The sequence below is a fragment of the Lithobates pipiens genome, unplaced genomic scaffold (assembly GCF_037356315.1).
Source record: "Lithobates pipiens isolate NorthernLeopardFrog02 unplaced genomic scaffold, aLitPip1_a1.2 Scaffold_28, whole genome shotgun sequence".
Lineage (NCBI taxonomy): Eukaryota > Metazoa > Chordata > Amphibia > Anura > Ranidae > Lithobates > Lithobates pipiens.
In genome coordinates, this window is record NW_027507789.1 from 195264671 (window position 1) to 195278927 (window position 14257).

The following is a 14257-nucleotide window of genomic DNA, read 5'->3' on the forward strand; positions in this document are numbered from 1 at the left end:
TAGGGGACTCTTTCCGTGCTCCCCTAGGCCTGGGCCTTGTCGGCCTAGGCCAGGATACAGCGTTGGTACTGAAGTCTAATAAATGAAAGTTGAGCCGGCCATAGATGGTTCGAAAGGTTTCATCATCTCGACAGTCCCATGAATAAGTCGAGATGACAAAACATTTCGGGGCTTGGCTGTACGGCAACCATCTATGACGCAAGACGTCTTACCGGATGTGACGTATCGATACTGATGAGAGAGTGGGTGTGAGATAGATATTGCATCGCGGGTGACAAAAATACACCGCAGCAGTTGCTTAACAGGAGTTTGCCTTTGATGCTTTTTGTGACTGAATTGATGTGAGTTTAATGGTTGAAGATTTAGTTTTACACAATAAATGGTTTTACGTTATTACACTATTCCATGCACTATTTTCATTTACATGTGGAGTAATCCCTTTCTGTTGTACACATTCAGATATCGGGAACACTATTAACCCTGGCGGGCTTAAAAGTTTTGATGCCGAGCATGAGAGTGCAAGGCATTTATATTTGCTGAGTGAGTTACTTAAGGGAGCGGATTCACTGTCACATATGATGTGGTGGAAGACAGTTCATCTTTGAATATTATAGAAGAATCACAACTTAGTTAATCACTTGGAGATTACCACTTTTATGGACTTTAATTGAGAGCTTTTTGCACTTAGTTTTTTTGCATATTTTTATATTTGTACATTTTTTATTTTAGTGGATTCATTTTTCACAGTTTGTGTTGTTGTCACCATCAAATGGTGTTATAGTAATTGCTTCACAGTAATATTGAGATATTAGCGCCACTATTTGTTCATTTAAAGTGGTTGTAAACCCTTACAAACCACTTTGACCTACAGGTAAGCCTAGATTAAGGCTTACCTGTAGGTCCAAGAAATATCTCCCAAACCTATACGGTTAAGGAGATATTTGCCCGAAGACGGGCACCGCTGTCTACGGCGCATGCGCCCTGAGTGTGGCATTCTCGATAACAAAGATGCTGCGAAATGCCGCGCGTCTTGGCTCCCGTGCGCATGCGCGGGAGTGACGTTATCGCGGCTTCGCTGAATGACAGTTGCGGAGCTGCGAGACCCACCGAGAAGATGGATGCGGCAGACTACAGGGGACAGCGGTGACTTCGCTGGCTCCTGTGTCAGGTAAGTGACACATAATGGGCTACTATGCTATGCATAGTAGTCCATTATGCTTTTCCTTTGCAGGGAATGAAAGAGGAAGTAAACTCATCAGGGTTTACTTCCTCTTTAAATACGGTTATATTTTCCAATTTCTACCAGGGTATGCAAACTTTTCAGCACAACTGTATATTGTTCAACCGTGGAAATTGTTGTAAATCTGTAAAAACTCCACAGATTCAAAGTGAAAGCGTTCACAGTCACCTGTATATACGGGCTCTTACAATATAACATACACAGGACAATCTGTTAATCACCTGCAGATTGTGTGCCTTCTGTGGTCGTCTCTGCATCTACCACAATGTCATCAATCTTCTCCAGCGTGCTTTGACTGGCGCTGTTCTGCTTCTCAGTTTCCAGCCTGTACAACATGCATAGATTGAATATCTATATGTAGTGGTAAATATAAATAACAAGCTATATGGTTAGGGACCAAAATATCTAATCCACTCTGAGAATAATAGGGGAATATTATATTATATTATATATATATATATATATACACATACATACATATACATACACACACACACACACACACACACACACAGATACATACACTCACATACTATTAGAGGTTGAATCTGGTACATATGACCAGACTCCGATCAAAATGAAAAAAAAAAAAAAAACATTGTTTTGCAGGACTGTGATATAATATTATGCATGACAGACTCCCTTGTCATAGCTTGATTATAGGGTGCCTGTTGTCCCTAAGGCATTTAGTAGCAGCACTATACTTTTTGTATCACCTGTGATGATGGGGTTAAAAAAAACGATGGGGTTAAAAAAAACAAATATTAGCCCTTAATAGCATAAATAAAAACAGCAATCAATCACTACTAAGGTGTTCATTTATACTGTGAAACTGAAAGTAATAATATATATATTACACCCAGAAGTCATACAGGGTATTTTAACTGAGAGTCAGACATAAAGCTATATGAAGGGTGGGGGGGAGGAATAAAGTACTAATAAAGGCTGAGCCTTTTTTCAATGTATATAATGATTTTAAATATAATGCACAATACTGGTAAATGTTTACTTTAAAGTGAAATTGTAATGCCTTATATATATCGGGGGTCGGCAACCCGTCGATTGCAGTCCACCTGTCGACAGCAGGCAGGTGACAGGTAGACTGCGAACAGGTTCCCACACCGCCAACCCCCGCCTTTATATGCTCGTCCTTTCTCAAACCCAGTCTCAAGCTCCGCTATGCCTTATGTGTCCTGCTCCTCCTTTGACCCTCCTGCCCCCAGTCTCCTCTGCTGCTGTGATCAGTGAACAGCAGAGACCGGGAGGAAGCACAGCTCAGGACGGAGGGCCATACAAACTTTTTATGCTTAACCACAGGTGTTTGGTTGCTAGGACAAAGGGTGGTCCTAAGTAATCAATCTCCCGCTTGCTAATATGAAAAGTCACTCTGCCCCTCTGTCCAGAGCTATGCTGCCTCCCGGTCTCCACTGTGCAAACAGGAGACTATGCTATGTGAGGCAGAGATTACTACTATAGGGGAAAGGGAGGGGGGCAGAAGACACCAGTGTATGTGTGTGTGGGAGGTGATGTGAAGGGGGCAGAGGACATTGTTATGGGCAGGGTCATCTCCATAGCAGTGTCTTCTACCACCCTTCACATCACCCTCCACCCCCCCCCCCCCCCAAAACCCTGCATTCTGAGCCTAACATACTGCTGATCCCTGCATTCTGAGCCTAACATACTCCTGATCCCTGCATTCTGAGCCTAACATACTCCTGATCCCTGCATTCTGAGCACAGCCCACTCCTGATCCTTGCATTCTGAGAGCAACACACTCCTGTCCTTGCATTCTGAACACAACGCACTCTCAATCCCTGCATTCTGAGTGCAACGCACTCCCGATCCCTGCATTTTGAGTGCAATCCCTGCATTCTGAGTGCAACACATTTATGATCCCTGGACTCTTGTACTACTTATTTTTGTAAAAAAAAAAACATGAAAGGGGGGGGGGGGGGGTCAGTCTTACTGTTTTTTTTGGGGGGGAGGGAGGGAGGGAGAAACTATGCCCAGTGATCTTTGACTTCATCATTGTTCTAGTAGATCTCCATCCCTCAAAGATTGCCTACCCCTGCCTTATATTGTCCCCAGTCTATCGGCTCCAGCGCCTCCGGGTTCAGACTTTTTTTTTTTTTAAGAATTTGGTTTTACATTTTAGAATCAGTTTAAATCACTTCCTTCTGTCTAAACAGCATACTGAGCTGTATGTGTGCTGCATTGTGTATAATGGCATGTATGAACACTGAACTGAGCTGTATGTGTACCGACATGCATGAACAGTGTACACTGAGCTGTATGTGTGCTGCACCGTGTATACTGACATGTACAGTATGAACAGTGCACTGAGCTGTAAGTGTGCTGCACTGTATTTCTGGATATGTAAACAAATAATTAATTCTGTGTGAAGGCCAACTAATTGTCTGACCAACTAATTGATAATGAGTTGACAACTATTTTTATAATTGATTATAGTCAATTAGTTGTTTTAGCCCCATACATTTCTTACACCTTATAAAGAAAACTAAGCAGGAGGAATGACATTCCATAATGGGGCAAGAGGGCTATAAGACAAAACGTGGCTAAATACTGCTGTTTTATTCCATGAGCAGTAACTGTTATTCCTTAAAAATTGTGTTCAATTTAAGTAAAGATCCCAGAGGGCCAAGCTTTAAGTAATGAAGGTCATTAGCAGAAAACTCAGGCCTAACATTTCTAACGTTTGGAATTTAGGGAAAGGAGGATCCGTGATAAAGAATTTGCCTGATCAGACAACCAATCTTCTACAGCAGTGATCTCCAAACTGCAGGCCAGGGGGCGAATGCGGCCCTTTGCATACTCCTATCCGGCCCTTGGGGGACTATTTCTCCCGCTGATATTAGGCACTATTCCACCCACTGACACCAACAATGAGGCAATCATTTCTGCACTGATACCAACAGTGGGGCACTATTTCTCCAACTGACACCAACATTGGTGCACTATTCCTCCCACTGACACCAACAACGGGGCGCTAATATTTCATATAATATCAAAGATGGCACATTGTTTACTCCCTCTAATGCCAGGACTTTTTCTACTCCCACTGGCCACACAGTCTGCCACCCCCCCCCCCCCCCCCCTTAAAATCTGAAGCACTGTAAACGAGCCTTTTGTTTAGAAAGCTTGAAAACAGGAAAAACAATGATTGTGAAAGCCCTCTCAACAGCCTATCCTAACTGATACAAAAAAATAATCCCTAAGACTAGTAGAAAAAAAAAAACAAGGGTACCAACCCTGAAGTCCACCTGAAGGAGGAGGTAAGGTGAGTGAGCAGTACCCACACAGAGGGTAGGCATTGAGGAAAGTATACACAAAAATCTAAAAATCATCCAAACCACCCTGGATCAGAAGAACATCCACAGCTGAAGTGCAAACGGTAGGAATCTTATTCGCACTACTTAGAACATCTGCTTGAGTGAAGACAGGAAAGGAGGAATGAAAAGAGCTTCCTTAGAAGAATGCAATTCAGCCTCGGGTGGAGGACGTACCATGGTGATCAGGTCCCAGGAAGGCCTTTGGACTTACACTATTCCCCATAGGGGAGAACTGCACAGGGTCCCAGCAAGCTCTCCTTGCTGACTGTAAAAGGAAGTACAGGGCAATTCAGTGATGGACACTTCCATGCAAGAAGGAAAAGAGGAGCATTCAAGTCTCCCCTCTCCCTTCAACATAAAGCCCATCCACTGAGGCCATTCAGAAGACAATGCCTTTTCTCTAGAAGAGACCGTGTGGTCAGGAAAGATACACTCCGCGCCACTCAGGGAAGAAACTAGGTCACTCAACCTGCTTCAGGGAGAGTCCCCACACCTTTCCTGAGGAAAAGATCCTGCAGTGCTCAGGTGATGTCTAATGAAGATCAGGTCAGAATATTGAAACACAAAAAGGAACCCCTGATTAATCAGGGACTGTTCTTGGGAACCAGACAAAAGTCCCAAGTATGAAGATACACCCACCAGAAACCACCTCCAAGAGTGAAGAGAAGAGACCAGCAGATTGCACCTGGGACTTCTTGCATCCCCCAACTACCCCTTTGACAGATAATAAAGGGGTCAAAGGTCCACAAATGTGGATTTACATAAGGGCCTGAGCTGAACAGCCCCACCTGTTGACCCAAGGTTACCAGCACTAGACACCTTAAAATCTGAATCCAGATGAGCTCTGCTGACAATGGGTCTCTCCGTACTGGTCAGACTGCAATAATCCATAAAACTGAGCGTTCCACAATGGGAATGCCAAAAATAAAAAAATAATGGCCAGTACTGTGATCAGAAACAAATGCTGCTGCAAGACACTAAAAAGATCATGTCCTTAAAAGGGAAGGAAGCAGTAGGAACTGGTCTATGTCACCCTTGTAGGTCAAGTGGTCCTCAGAAAAAAAGGGTAGAGCTCCTGCAGGGAGCAGTTCAAATCTAAATGGGATAGAACTCTCATGGACAAAGGTCTACCAGAGTAGGAATCAGACATCCCAGGGTGTGGGGAACCCAGACAAACCAGGGAAAATGCACAAAGACATGCAGCATAATCAGAATAGTGGAGAGGGTGATGCCCGAATCAAATGTCTAGACTGAAGGCTAAAGATGGTGACCTCAGCACCCAAAATGCCAGAAAGGTAAACTACCATGGGATCCAGCTGGATGAACAAAGAGCCCACCACTGCTGGAAGTGAGGGTGCACATTCATGCAGATGGCTTGACTACAGGAGTTAGATGACATTTGACTAAAAGTCCTATTGCCTGAGAGAGAGCCTGAATGGCTATAGGCTACCATTGCTGTAGATGTGGATAAAGTAAAAGGATAGGGTTCTTCCGCTACTGCATGTCCTGCACCGAGGTAGAAGTATGCTCTGACCACCAGTGGTGTTGTTAATAACAAAGAATAACCAAATCAGATGTTCGTAGGCCGTATTATTGGCGCCTTACTACGCATGTGAACAGACATCAGTCCACATAAGACATGAGTTTGGATGCTTCCAAAAATCTATCACAACTAAAGCATAAATCTCTAGACATTTTCTCCATGTGCTCTAAAATGAGAGTCTATGCCAGCCAGCCATCCTCTCTAGGGGATTTTTACCTATTCTTTCATGATTTGACATATTAACGTCACTGTCAAAACAGGACGGAGAGTTATTTCAAACTGGAATCTAAGAAGGGAATTTAACTGTGTCGGTGAAATCCCAGGAGGTAAAAATGCCATCAACACATTTACTGGTATGCCTGTTAACATAGATCATTGGGACTTCTATGGTGGGGAGAGACCACCAAGTTTTAAATTCCCCATCAAAAGGAAAAAGCTCTGACATACTCTCAGGAGAGGTCCAGGATCCTATAGGGTGTTCTTAGTCCTCATAGAGGAAAAATGTAAACAATGGGAGTAGCAGGAAGGTCTTTGAGGTTGTAGGAGCTTTAAAAGATCCAAGGCTGAGTCTCAACATGCAGGATATATTGCACTGCATCATTTAGGTTAGACACAACATCTTGTAAACCGGAGTCATTTTTAGGTGGCTTAAAACAGCCTCCATCGGAATAAACTGTTTGGACTCTGAATAGGAACCAGAGATGGTAACAGAGCCCTTGACCACAGATTACTTTAGTGGCCTATAAAGGTCAGAAATAGAATATGCTGGAGATTGCTCACAGAGGCTCTGAGCATGCTCTGGTGCTTACTGCTCCAGTAATTGGGCACAAACAGATAAAAACAAAGTCCAAAGTGGACAGAGAGAACATCTCCACTCTACCTGATGTAGCTGAAGAATGACAGAAGTCCCAGGTTCTATATTACAGACACTTGTTCAGGAAATATCGGATAAAACACACCCAGAACCACTAGGGAAGTACAAGCTGCATCTGCAGCAGCCAGACTGTCCTTGAGAAGACAAGTTGCATGGCACAGCGCAAATAAATTATGCCCAATGTAAGGCAAGGCCTTGAGCACTCACCAATGCAGGCAACTAGTGATGATGTGAGTTCTTGGTGGCCCAAGGTAACAGTAATTTTAGGTAGGCATTAAAATGGGACTATAGAGCAGATTATTTACTTACTAGAACACTGGGCATACTGGATAGATGATGGGTTACATGGGACTGGCTTCCAATTTTTTATTTTTACCAGTGTCCTAAACTCCTGTAAAAAAAAGTGTGGTTGCAGGACGGGGAATGCCTCAGCTACAAATGATTTGGAAATTACAAGTGACAGCTTCCTGATGGGTTTTTTCATGCAATTCCCGAAGCACATCCGAATGCACCCATGCTCATCCCTAGTGAACATCAGTGTGGAAAGTGTAGTAGCCCAGAGCAATCAATAACCAATAATGATACTGAATAAAAGCTGTAGTTTGATTTATTGCTATAGGTTAGTCCACGTAAATAATATCTTGATAAGTAAGGCTGATTAATCTTGCTTTAAAAGGCTAATTTCAACCAAAACTGAAATCTAAGTTATGCGTTACACCCAATTGCCAAGGCTAATACAAAGCAAAATGACAGTGTTGTGATTCTTGGTAGTGCAGCAGAATTAAATAATTTATATTGAAATTTCACACGGGAGTCTCAAAGAGACAAGTAGCCATTAATTCCCTGCCCAAATCTGAAATCAGTTTTTAGTGATGGCAGCCTTTAGTCACATATAATCACTCATAGCATAGAACAACAGTATCCTCAGGAAAATAAGCACTCGGTTCAGTTGTTGCAAGTGTTTCAAGAAGCCAGAATCCCTCTGTTCCTTACGTCTTCTGTAGATTGCCAAGGTTTTCCTTTAACCTGAAAAAGGGACAGAGAAATGAAAATGTTTATTTTGTACTCTTTTTCAAATATGGTCAGGGACAGTTGTTTTACATACTTACATAGTAGGCGAGGTTGAAAAAAGACACAAGTCCAACCTATGTGTGTGATTATATGTCAGTATTAATGTATGTTGCGGTCGTTCAGATGTTTAATATTTTTTTGAAACCATCGATGCCCCCCGCTGAGACCACTGCCTGTGGAAGGGAATTTCACATCCTTGCTGCTCTTACAGTAAAGAACCCTCTACGCAGTTTAAGGTTAAACCTCTTTTTATCTCTATTGTGGGGTCACCAGTATGGTATTTGTAAATTGAAATCATATCCCCGCTCAAAGCATCTCTTCTCCAGAGAGAATAATTTCAGTACATCCTTCCAGAGGAATGGTGCCCAGAACTGGACCGCATATTCCAGGTGAGGCCAGAGCAGAGTCTTGTAGAGCAGGAGAATTATTGCTTTATCCCTGGAGTTAATGCCTTTTTTAATGCATGCCAATATTCTGTTTGCGTCATTAGCAGCAGCTTGGCATTGCATGCCATTGCTTAACCTGTCATCTACTAGGACCCCCGGGTCCTTTCTAGATTTACCCAGAGGTTCTCCCCCTAATGTATAGATTGCATTCATATTTTTGCCACCCAAATGCATTATTTTACATTTTTCTACATTAAACCTCATTTGCCACGTAGTTGCCTACCCTATTAATTTGTTCAGATCTTCTTGCAAGGTTTCCACATCCTGTGGAGAAGTTATTGCCCTGCTTAGCTTCGTACCATCTACAAATACAGAGATTGAACCGTTTACCCCATCCTCCAGGTTGTTTATGAACAAATTAAATAGGATTAGTCCCAGCACAGAACCCTGTGGGACCCCACTACCCACTCCTGACCATTCCAAGAATTCCCCATTTATTACCACCCTCTGAACTAACCCTTGTAGCCAGTTTTCAATCCATGTACTTACCCTTTAGTCCATCCCAACAGACTTTATTTTGTACAGTAAAACGTTTAAGGGGAATTGTGTCAAATGCTTTTTCAAAATCCGGATACAGCACGCCTATGGGACTTCCTTAATCTAGATGGCAACTCACCTCCTCATAGAAGGCAACAGATTGGTTTGGCAAGAACGATTCTGCATGAATTCATGCTGATTATTGCTAATGATACCATTTTCATTACTAAAATCTTTTATGTAGTCCTTTATCATCCACTCCAAGAGCTTACATACTTTTGATTTTAGGCTAACTGGTCTGTAATTCCCAGGGATGCATTTTGGGTCCTTTTTAAATATTGGTGCTACACTAGCTTTTCTCCAATCCGCTGGTACCATTCCAGTCAGTAGACTGTCAGCAAAAATTAGGAACAATGGACTGGCAATTACTTGACTGAGTTCCCCAAGTACCCTCGGGTGCAAGCCATCCGGTCCTAGTGATTTATTAATGTTTCCCAAGTCTAATTCTAATTCTGTCCTCTGTTAGCCATGAGGGTGCTTCCTGTGACGTATCATGAGGATAAACACTGCAGTTTTGGTTACTCGTTACCCCCCCGATTCCCTTGTGAAGACTGAGGAGAATAAATTCAATACCTTCGCCATTTCCCCATCCTTTGTAACCAGATGTCCTTCCTCATCTTTTATGGGGTCAATATGGTCTGTCGTCCCTTTTTTACTGTTTACATACTTAAAGAATTTCATGTGCTATCTTAGCCGCCCTAATTGCACCATTACATTTCTTGTTGCATTCTTTATAAAGTTTGAATGCTGATGATGATCCCTCAACCTTGTATTTTTTTTTTGAAGGCCTTCTCTTTTGCTTTTATCTGCATTTTTTACATTGGCGTTAACCCATCCAGGACTTTTGTTCGCTCTTTTAAATTTATTACCCAATGGGATGCACTGGCTAATTCCCTTATTTAATATACTCTTAAAGCGAGCATTAAGTTTTAATTCTGTTCTTACTGTTCCATACTTTTGTTAAATGGAGAATATTTTACATATGTCTTCATAAAACAGAAAAAAAGGCCAACTCTGAGCTAGTGAAGCAAATTCACTTAAGGATGCCCACTAAATTTCAAATCCCTCACCAAGAATAGTGGGCACTGAGGGTATTGGAAAGCTAAAGCATTCTCTTTTCTATGGATGAATAGGATTGAAAATGTACAATGCTAACAAGGGCTTGCTACCTCCTAAGAGTTAACACCTATGTTGTCCAATCCAATATGTTACATTCCTTGTTTTAATCCTTGTGCCATGATTGGAGAACTGCTAGGGGTTCTTATATAGCACTGACTACTTTGGAGTCATAACGGATAGCCTTTCTCCCCAGCCATAACCCAAATCCTACCTCACAGCCACAACCCAAATCCCACAGCTCTTCGCCAAACTCCTACTCAACATCCTTATCCCAAATCCTTAAGCCCAGATTAACTGAAAGCCCTCAACAACAATGGCCCAAATCCCTACTCCATGCCCATAGGCCAAATCCGTAGTCCATGGCCATGGTAAAATACCTAGAGCCATAACCAAATCTTTACTCCACAGCAGAAGCCAAAATTCCTACTCCAAAGTAGTAACTGAAATCCTCATCTGGGCCAAATCCTTAGTCTACAGCCATAGCCTTAATCCCTAATCCAATGCTATAACCAAATCCCTACATCATCGCCATTGTCCAAATCTGTGATATTCTGTAAATTACAGTGGATTCAGAACCTGGTGACATAAAATTTAATTATGATGCACTGCTGTTTGGGTTAAACATACTGTATATAGCACAGTATAGAAGCCTAGCAGGGATTAACATAATTTTGTCAATGCAACAACCAATGACCATGCCAAAACCTTTCCAGAACTACAGATAGCCAGTTCTTTACAGATTCCAGAGTTCCCATGTAAATCTTATAGGTGATGGTTCTAATGCTACATCACTGAGTCAGTGCAAAAAGGAAAAATATATAAAACAAGTATGTTAATACTCACATAGTGGAAAGAATAAGTACCCGGTTCTCCATTTTCTTCTTACTGTTCACATAAGAAAACATAAAACATATTAACTTCTGCTAAAATTTAAGGCTGGTGTTACTACTTAATAGATGAGGCATCCCCAGAGCACTCTCACTGTACTGACCTGTCATTAACGCCTCCTTCGTTGATGGGGATGTTATTGAGATCTGTCAGCTTCAGGAAGTCCTCATTGAAGTAGTAGAGCTGGAGGATGCAGGCCAGGAGAAATGATGAGGGAAGCAGTATGCCAGCGAATAGCTCCACAGTGCTGTACTGCTCCAAGCCAATATCCTTAAGGCTGCAGGTTCATAAAGATATAAGAGAAAAGAGCAAAAGTTCACAAACTTTGAGTACAACCTCTATTTCTTCACTGTATTTTTTTTGGTCTGTCTACTCAAATGAAAGATGAAGGGCCTGTGTCAGAAGACCTTTTTTCATGCCAGAGTTCCCTTTTCCTATACAACCCAATAGCAGCTTAAGGGCCTGTGTTGACAGGCTTTTGTTTACGTCAAAAGGGTTTTGAATTCTCATACAAATTCATGGGAATGCAAAATTTCTGAATGAGCATAGTAGTATCTCAACTTCATGTTGAATTGATGCCATTTGCATAAGCTCTAACCTCCTTGACAAAGGGTCCTGAATCAGGTAAATGCAGCTTATAAAAGAGACAGCTGCCCTTTAGGAGGAGCGTCAACTGTGTCTCAAATGGATGTGAAAAGCAAGCAAAATGTACCAGAAAGCAAGCTGTATCTTCCCATTGATGTGAGCCCAAAGATAAGCTGATATGAGATTTTTTTTGATAAACTTGCTGTCTGCCAATCTGCTAAATCTACAGTATGTTGGCAAGATCTCAGCACTCTTAGCCCTTGTAAAAACGGTCGGACATTCCGACAACAAAATCCGTCAGATTTTTTCCGACGGATTTTGTCCGAAACTGGTGTTGCATACACGCGGTCGGACAAAGTTGTCGGAACATCCGATCGTTCATAACGTGATGATGTTCGTGCGTTACGATGGAACTACGTTGAGGCTAGTAGCCAATAGCTTTGCTCTCGTACTTTGATCTGAGCATGCGTGGCACTTTGTCCGATCGGAATTCTCTAAAAACGAGAGATCCTGCTCTCAAATTTTTTCTGTCGGAATTTCTGACAGAAAAAGTCCGATAGAGCCCACACACGATCGGATTTTCCATCAATATAATCCGATCGGACCGTTTCCATCGGAATTTCCGACCGTGTGTACAAGGGCTTAGACATTAGTATGGTCATTATAAGGTGCCACATTCTCACATTTATTTTTATTAAATGTCTAAAAAGGTGAAAATCTAAAAGAAAAGGCTAAGCCAAGAGCTTTGGATGGGAAATCTCACATCTTACATATCTAAGAGTTATCTAGAGTTAATAGGTCACCCATCTGCACCAACAGCATTTTCACTCATCACACAAAGGGCAGCCCATCCACCTGAATAGGCTGCCCGGTATGCAACAATCGCCCTAAAGAAGTTTTAGAACTTTTTTTTACTGTGATTTGTGGTGCAGTGCAAATGCAAGGGAACGCACAGATGTTAATGGAGCCTCATTGTGTTACTGCACCAATTTCACTTTCAGTCCCTATTCAAATCTAGCATAGTGAGATGCACGTTTTTTACTATGCATTTTGCAGCATTTGCCATTTGTTTTTTTTCACATGGCAAAATGTGTTTGCGTCTGTGTTTGGTGTGCTACAACTAGTAATTTTAGGTGTATAAAGGAGACCATACACTATACAATCTGATTGTACTAAATCCTTTAGCTCTACTATCACTCAGTTGGATGGGCTGCCCTATGTGTGATGAGTGAAAATGCTGCAAAACATCAACCCAACACCACCCCCCCCCCTTAAAACAAAAAAAAACTCATAATGCGAGTTCCCACTATGCAGAGGTGTGAAAAGGGCTTGAAAGCTGAGTGTTTCTGTCCGCTCCCTCCTATGTACTTGCATAAAGATGACCATGCACTATCCAATCTGATTGTGTATTTAGTAAGAAGGGTGATCACTGATTGATTGCATTTCATTTAAAAAACATGCAGCCGAGAATGGGTGGGTGGGTAGGTAGGAGAGTGGATGATGCAGGGTGTAGACTAATAAGGTCAGCTGGTCAACTCCTTCCTGTGTCATGACCAGGAAGTAAGACATTACTAATGGAATATGTTTGGAAACATGGATGAAGACAAGTCAAGTAAGTGTCTGTAGATTTGATGGAAAGCTTAGATATTTTTGAAAAATAAGTAATCGCAATTACTTAAAATCAGGGGAAAATCGTGGGTGCGTGTTATAAGCCGTTCCCTCACTGATTGTCAGCTTCTCTGCGGCTTTTCTGCTGTTCTCAGCGGCTTTCAGTTATTTTCTGCCGCACTTGGCCGATCTCGGCGGCATTTGGAAAGCTGCCGAGAATGGGTGAGAGCTACCGAGCTTTTTAAAACGGCAAGCCTGCAAAAGACACTGACAAGGCTGCAAATGACTGACAAGGCTGCAATGGAAGCCTGAAAATGACGGACAAGGCTGCAATAGACTGACAAGGCTGCAATACAAGGCTGCAAATGACTGACAAGGCTGCAAATGACACTGACAAGGCTGCATTAATGGGCATTTAAATGTAAGTTTTTTTTCCTCAAACTCCTAAAAGTTTTTTTCTTTAAAACTCCCTCCTAAACTTGGGGTGCGTGTTATACGCCGATAAATACGGTACATTAATGCTATATTGGTACATAGGGCGGCAGGAATTTAGAAAAAAAAAATGTGAACAAAGGTGTGCCTATCTTAAGGTGGAACAACAGTGGTTAAAAGTGTTGCTTTTGGAATGTAGTTTAGAACCACTCTTAGATTTTCATTGCTGTCCGTGGCCCCTTTTGGGGGATTTTGGATTTTTTATTGTCAAATCTCCAGAACAATAGGTGGAAATCTCAAAAAAAATTGGGTAAATCCCACCTTTGATAGCTGTCACCATTTGGTATTTCTCTTCACCCCCTAAGTCGAAAGTAAAATTCTGAATTTCCTCTCACCTTGTTTTAGTGGCTACTTCCAATGCAACAGAATGTGAAAAACCCAGCAGGGATGCAAACACCACAACCACAGCAACCGCTTACAAGCCCAACATAAAAACTAGGGGCTGCTTGCATGACTACGGCATGTGAACACTCCCATCAACTGCCTTTGTAGCATAAGGGGGGT

The 14257-nt window shown here is 42.1% G+C and overlaps 1 protein-coding gene across 1 annotated transcript in view; it reads right to left on the reverse strand.

The window, feature by feature from the left end:
* Window positions 1-14257, reverse strand: part of LOC143934811 (piezo-type mechanosensitive ion channel component 2-like) — a 112577-nt gene that overhangs the window by 59003 nt on the left and 39317 nt on the right. Inside the window, exons 15-18 of the mRNA XM_077458433.1 lie at window positions 11172-11345; window positions 11024-11065; window positions 8001-8033; window positions 1462-1565 (exon numbers count right to left, since the gene is read on the reverse strand). Of these exons, the coding sequence (XP_077314559.1) occupies window positions 1462-1565; window positions 8001-8033; window positions 11024-11065; window positions 11172-11345 (353 nt within the window). The remainder of the gene's footprint in view (window positions 1-1461; window positions 1566-8000; window positions 8034-11023; window positions 11066-11171; window positions 11346-14257) is intronic.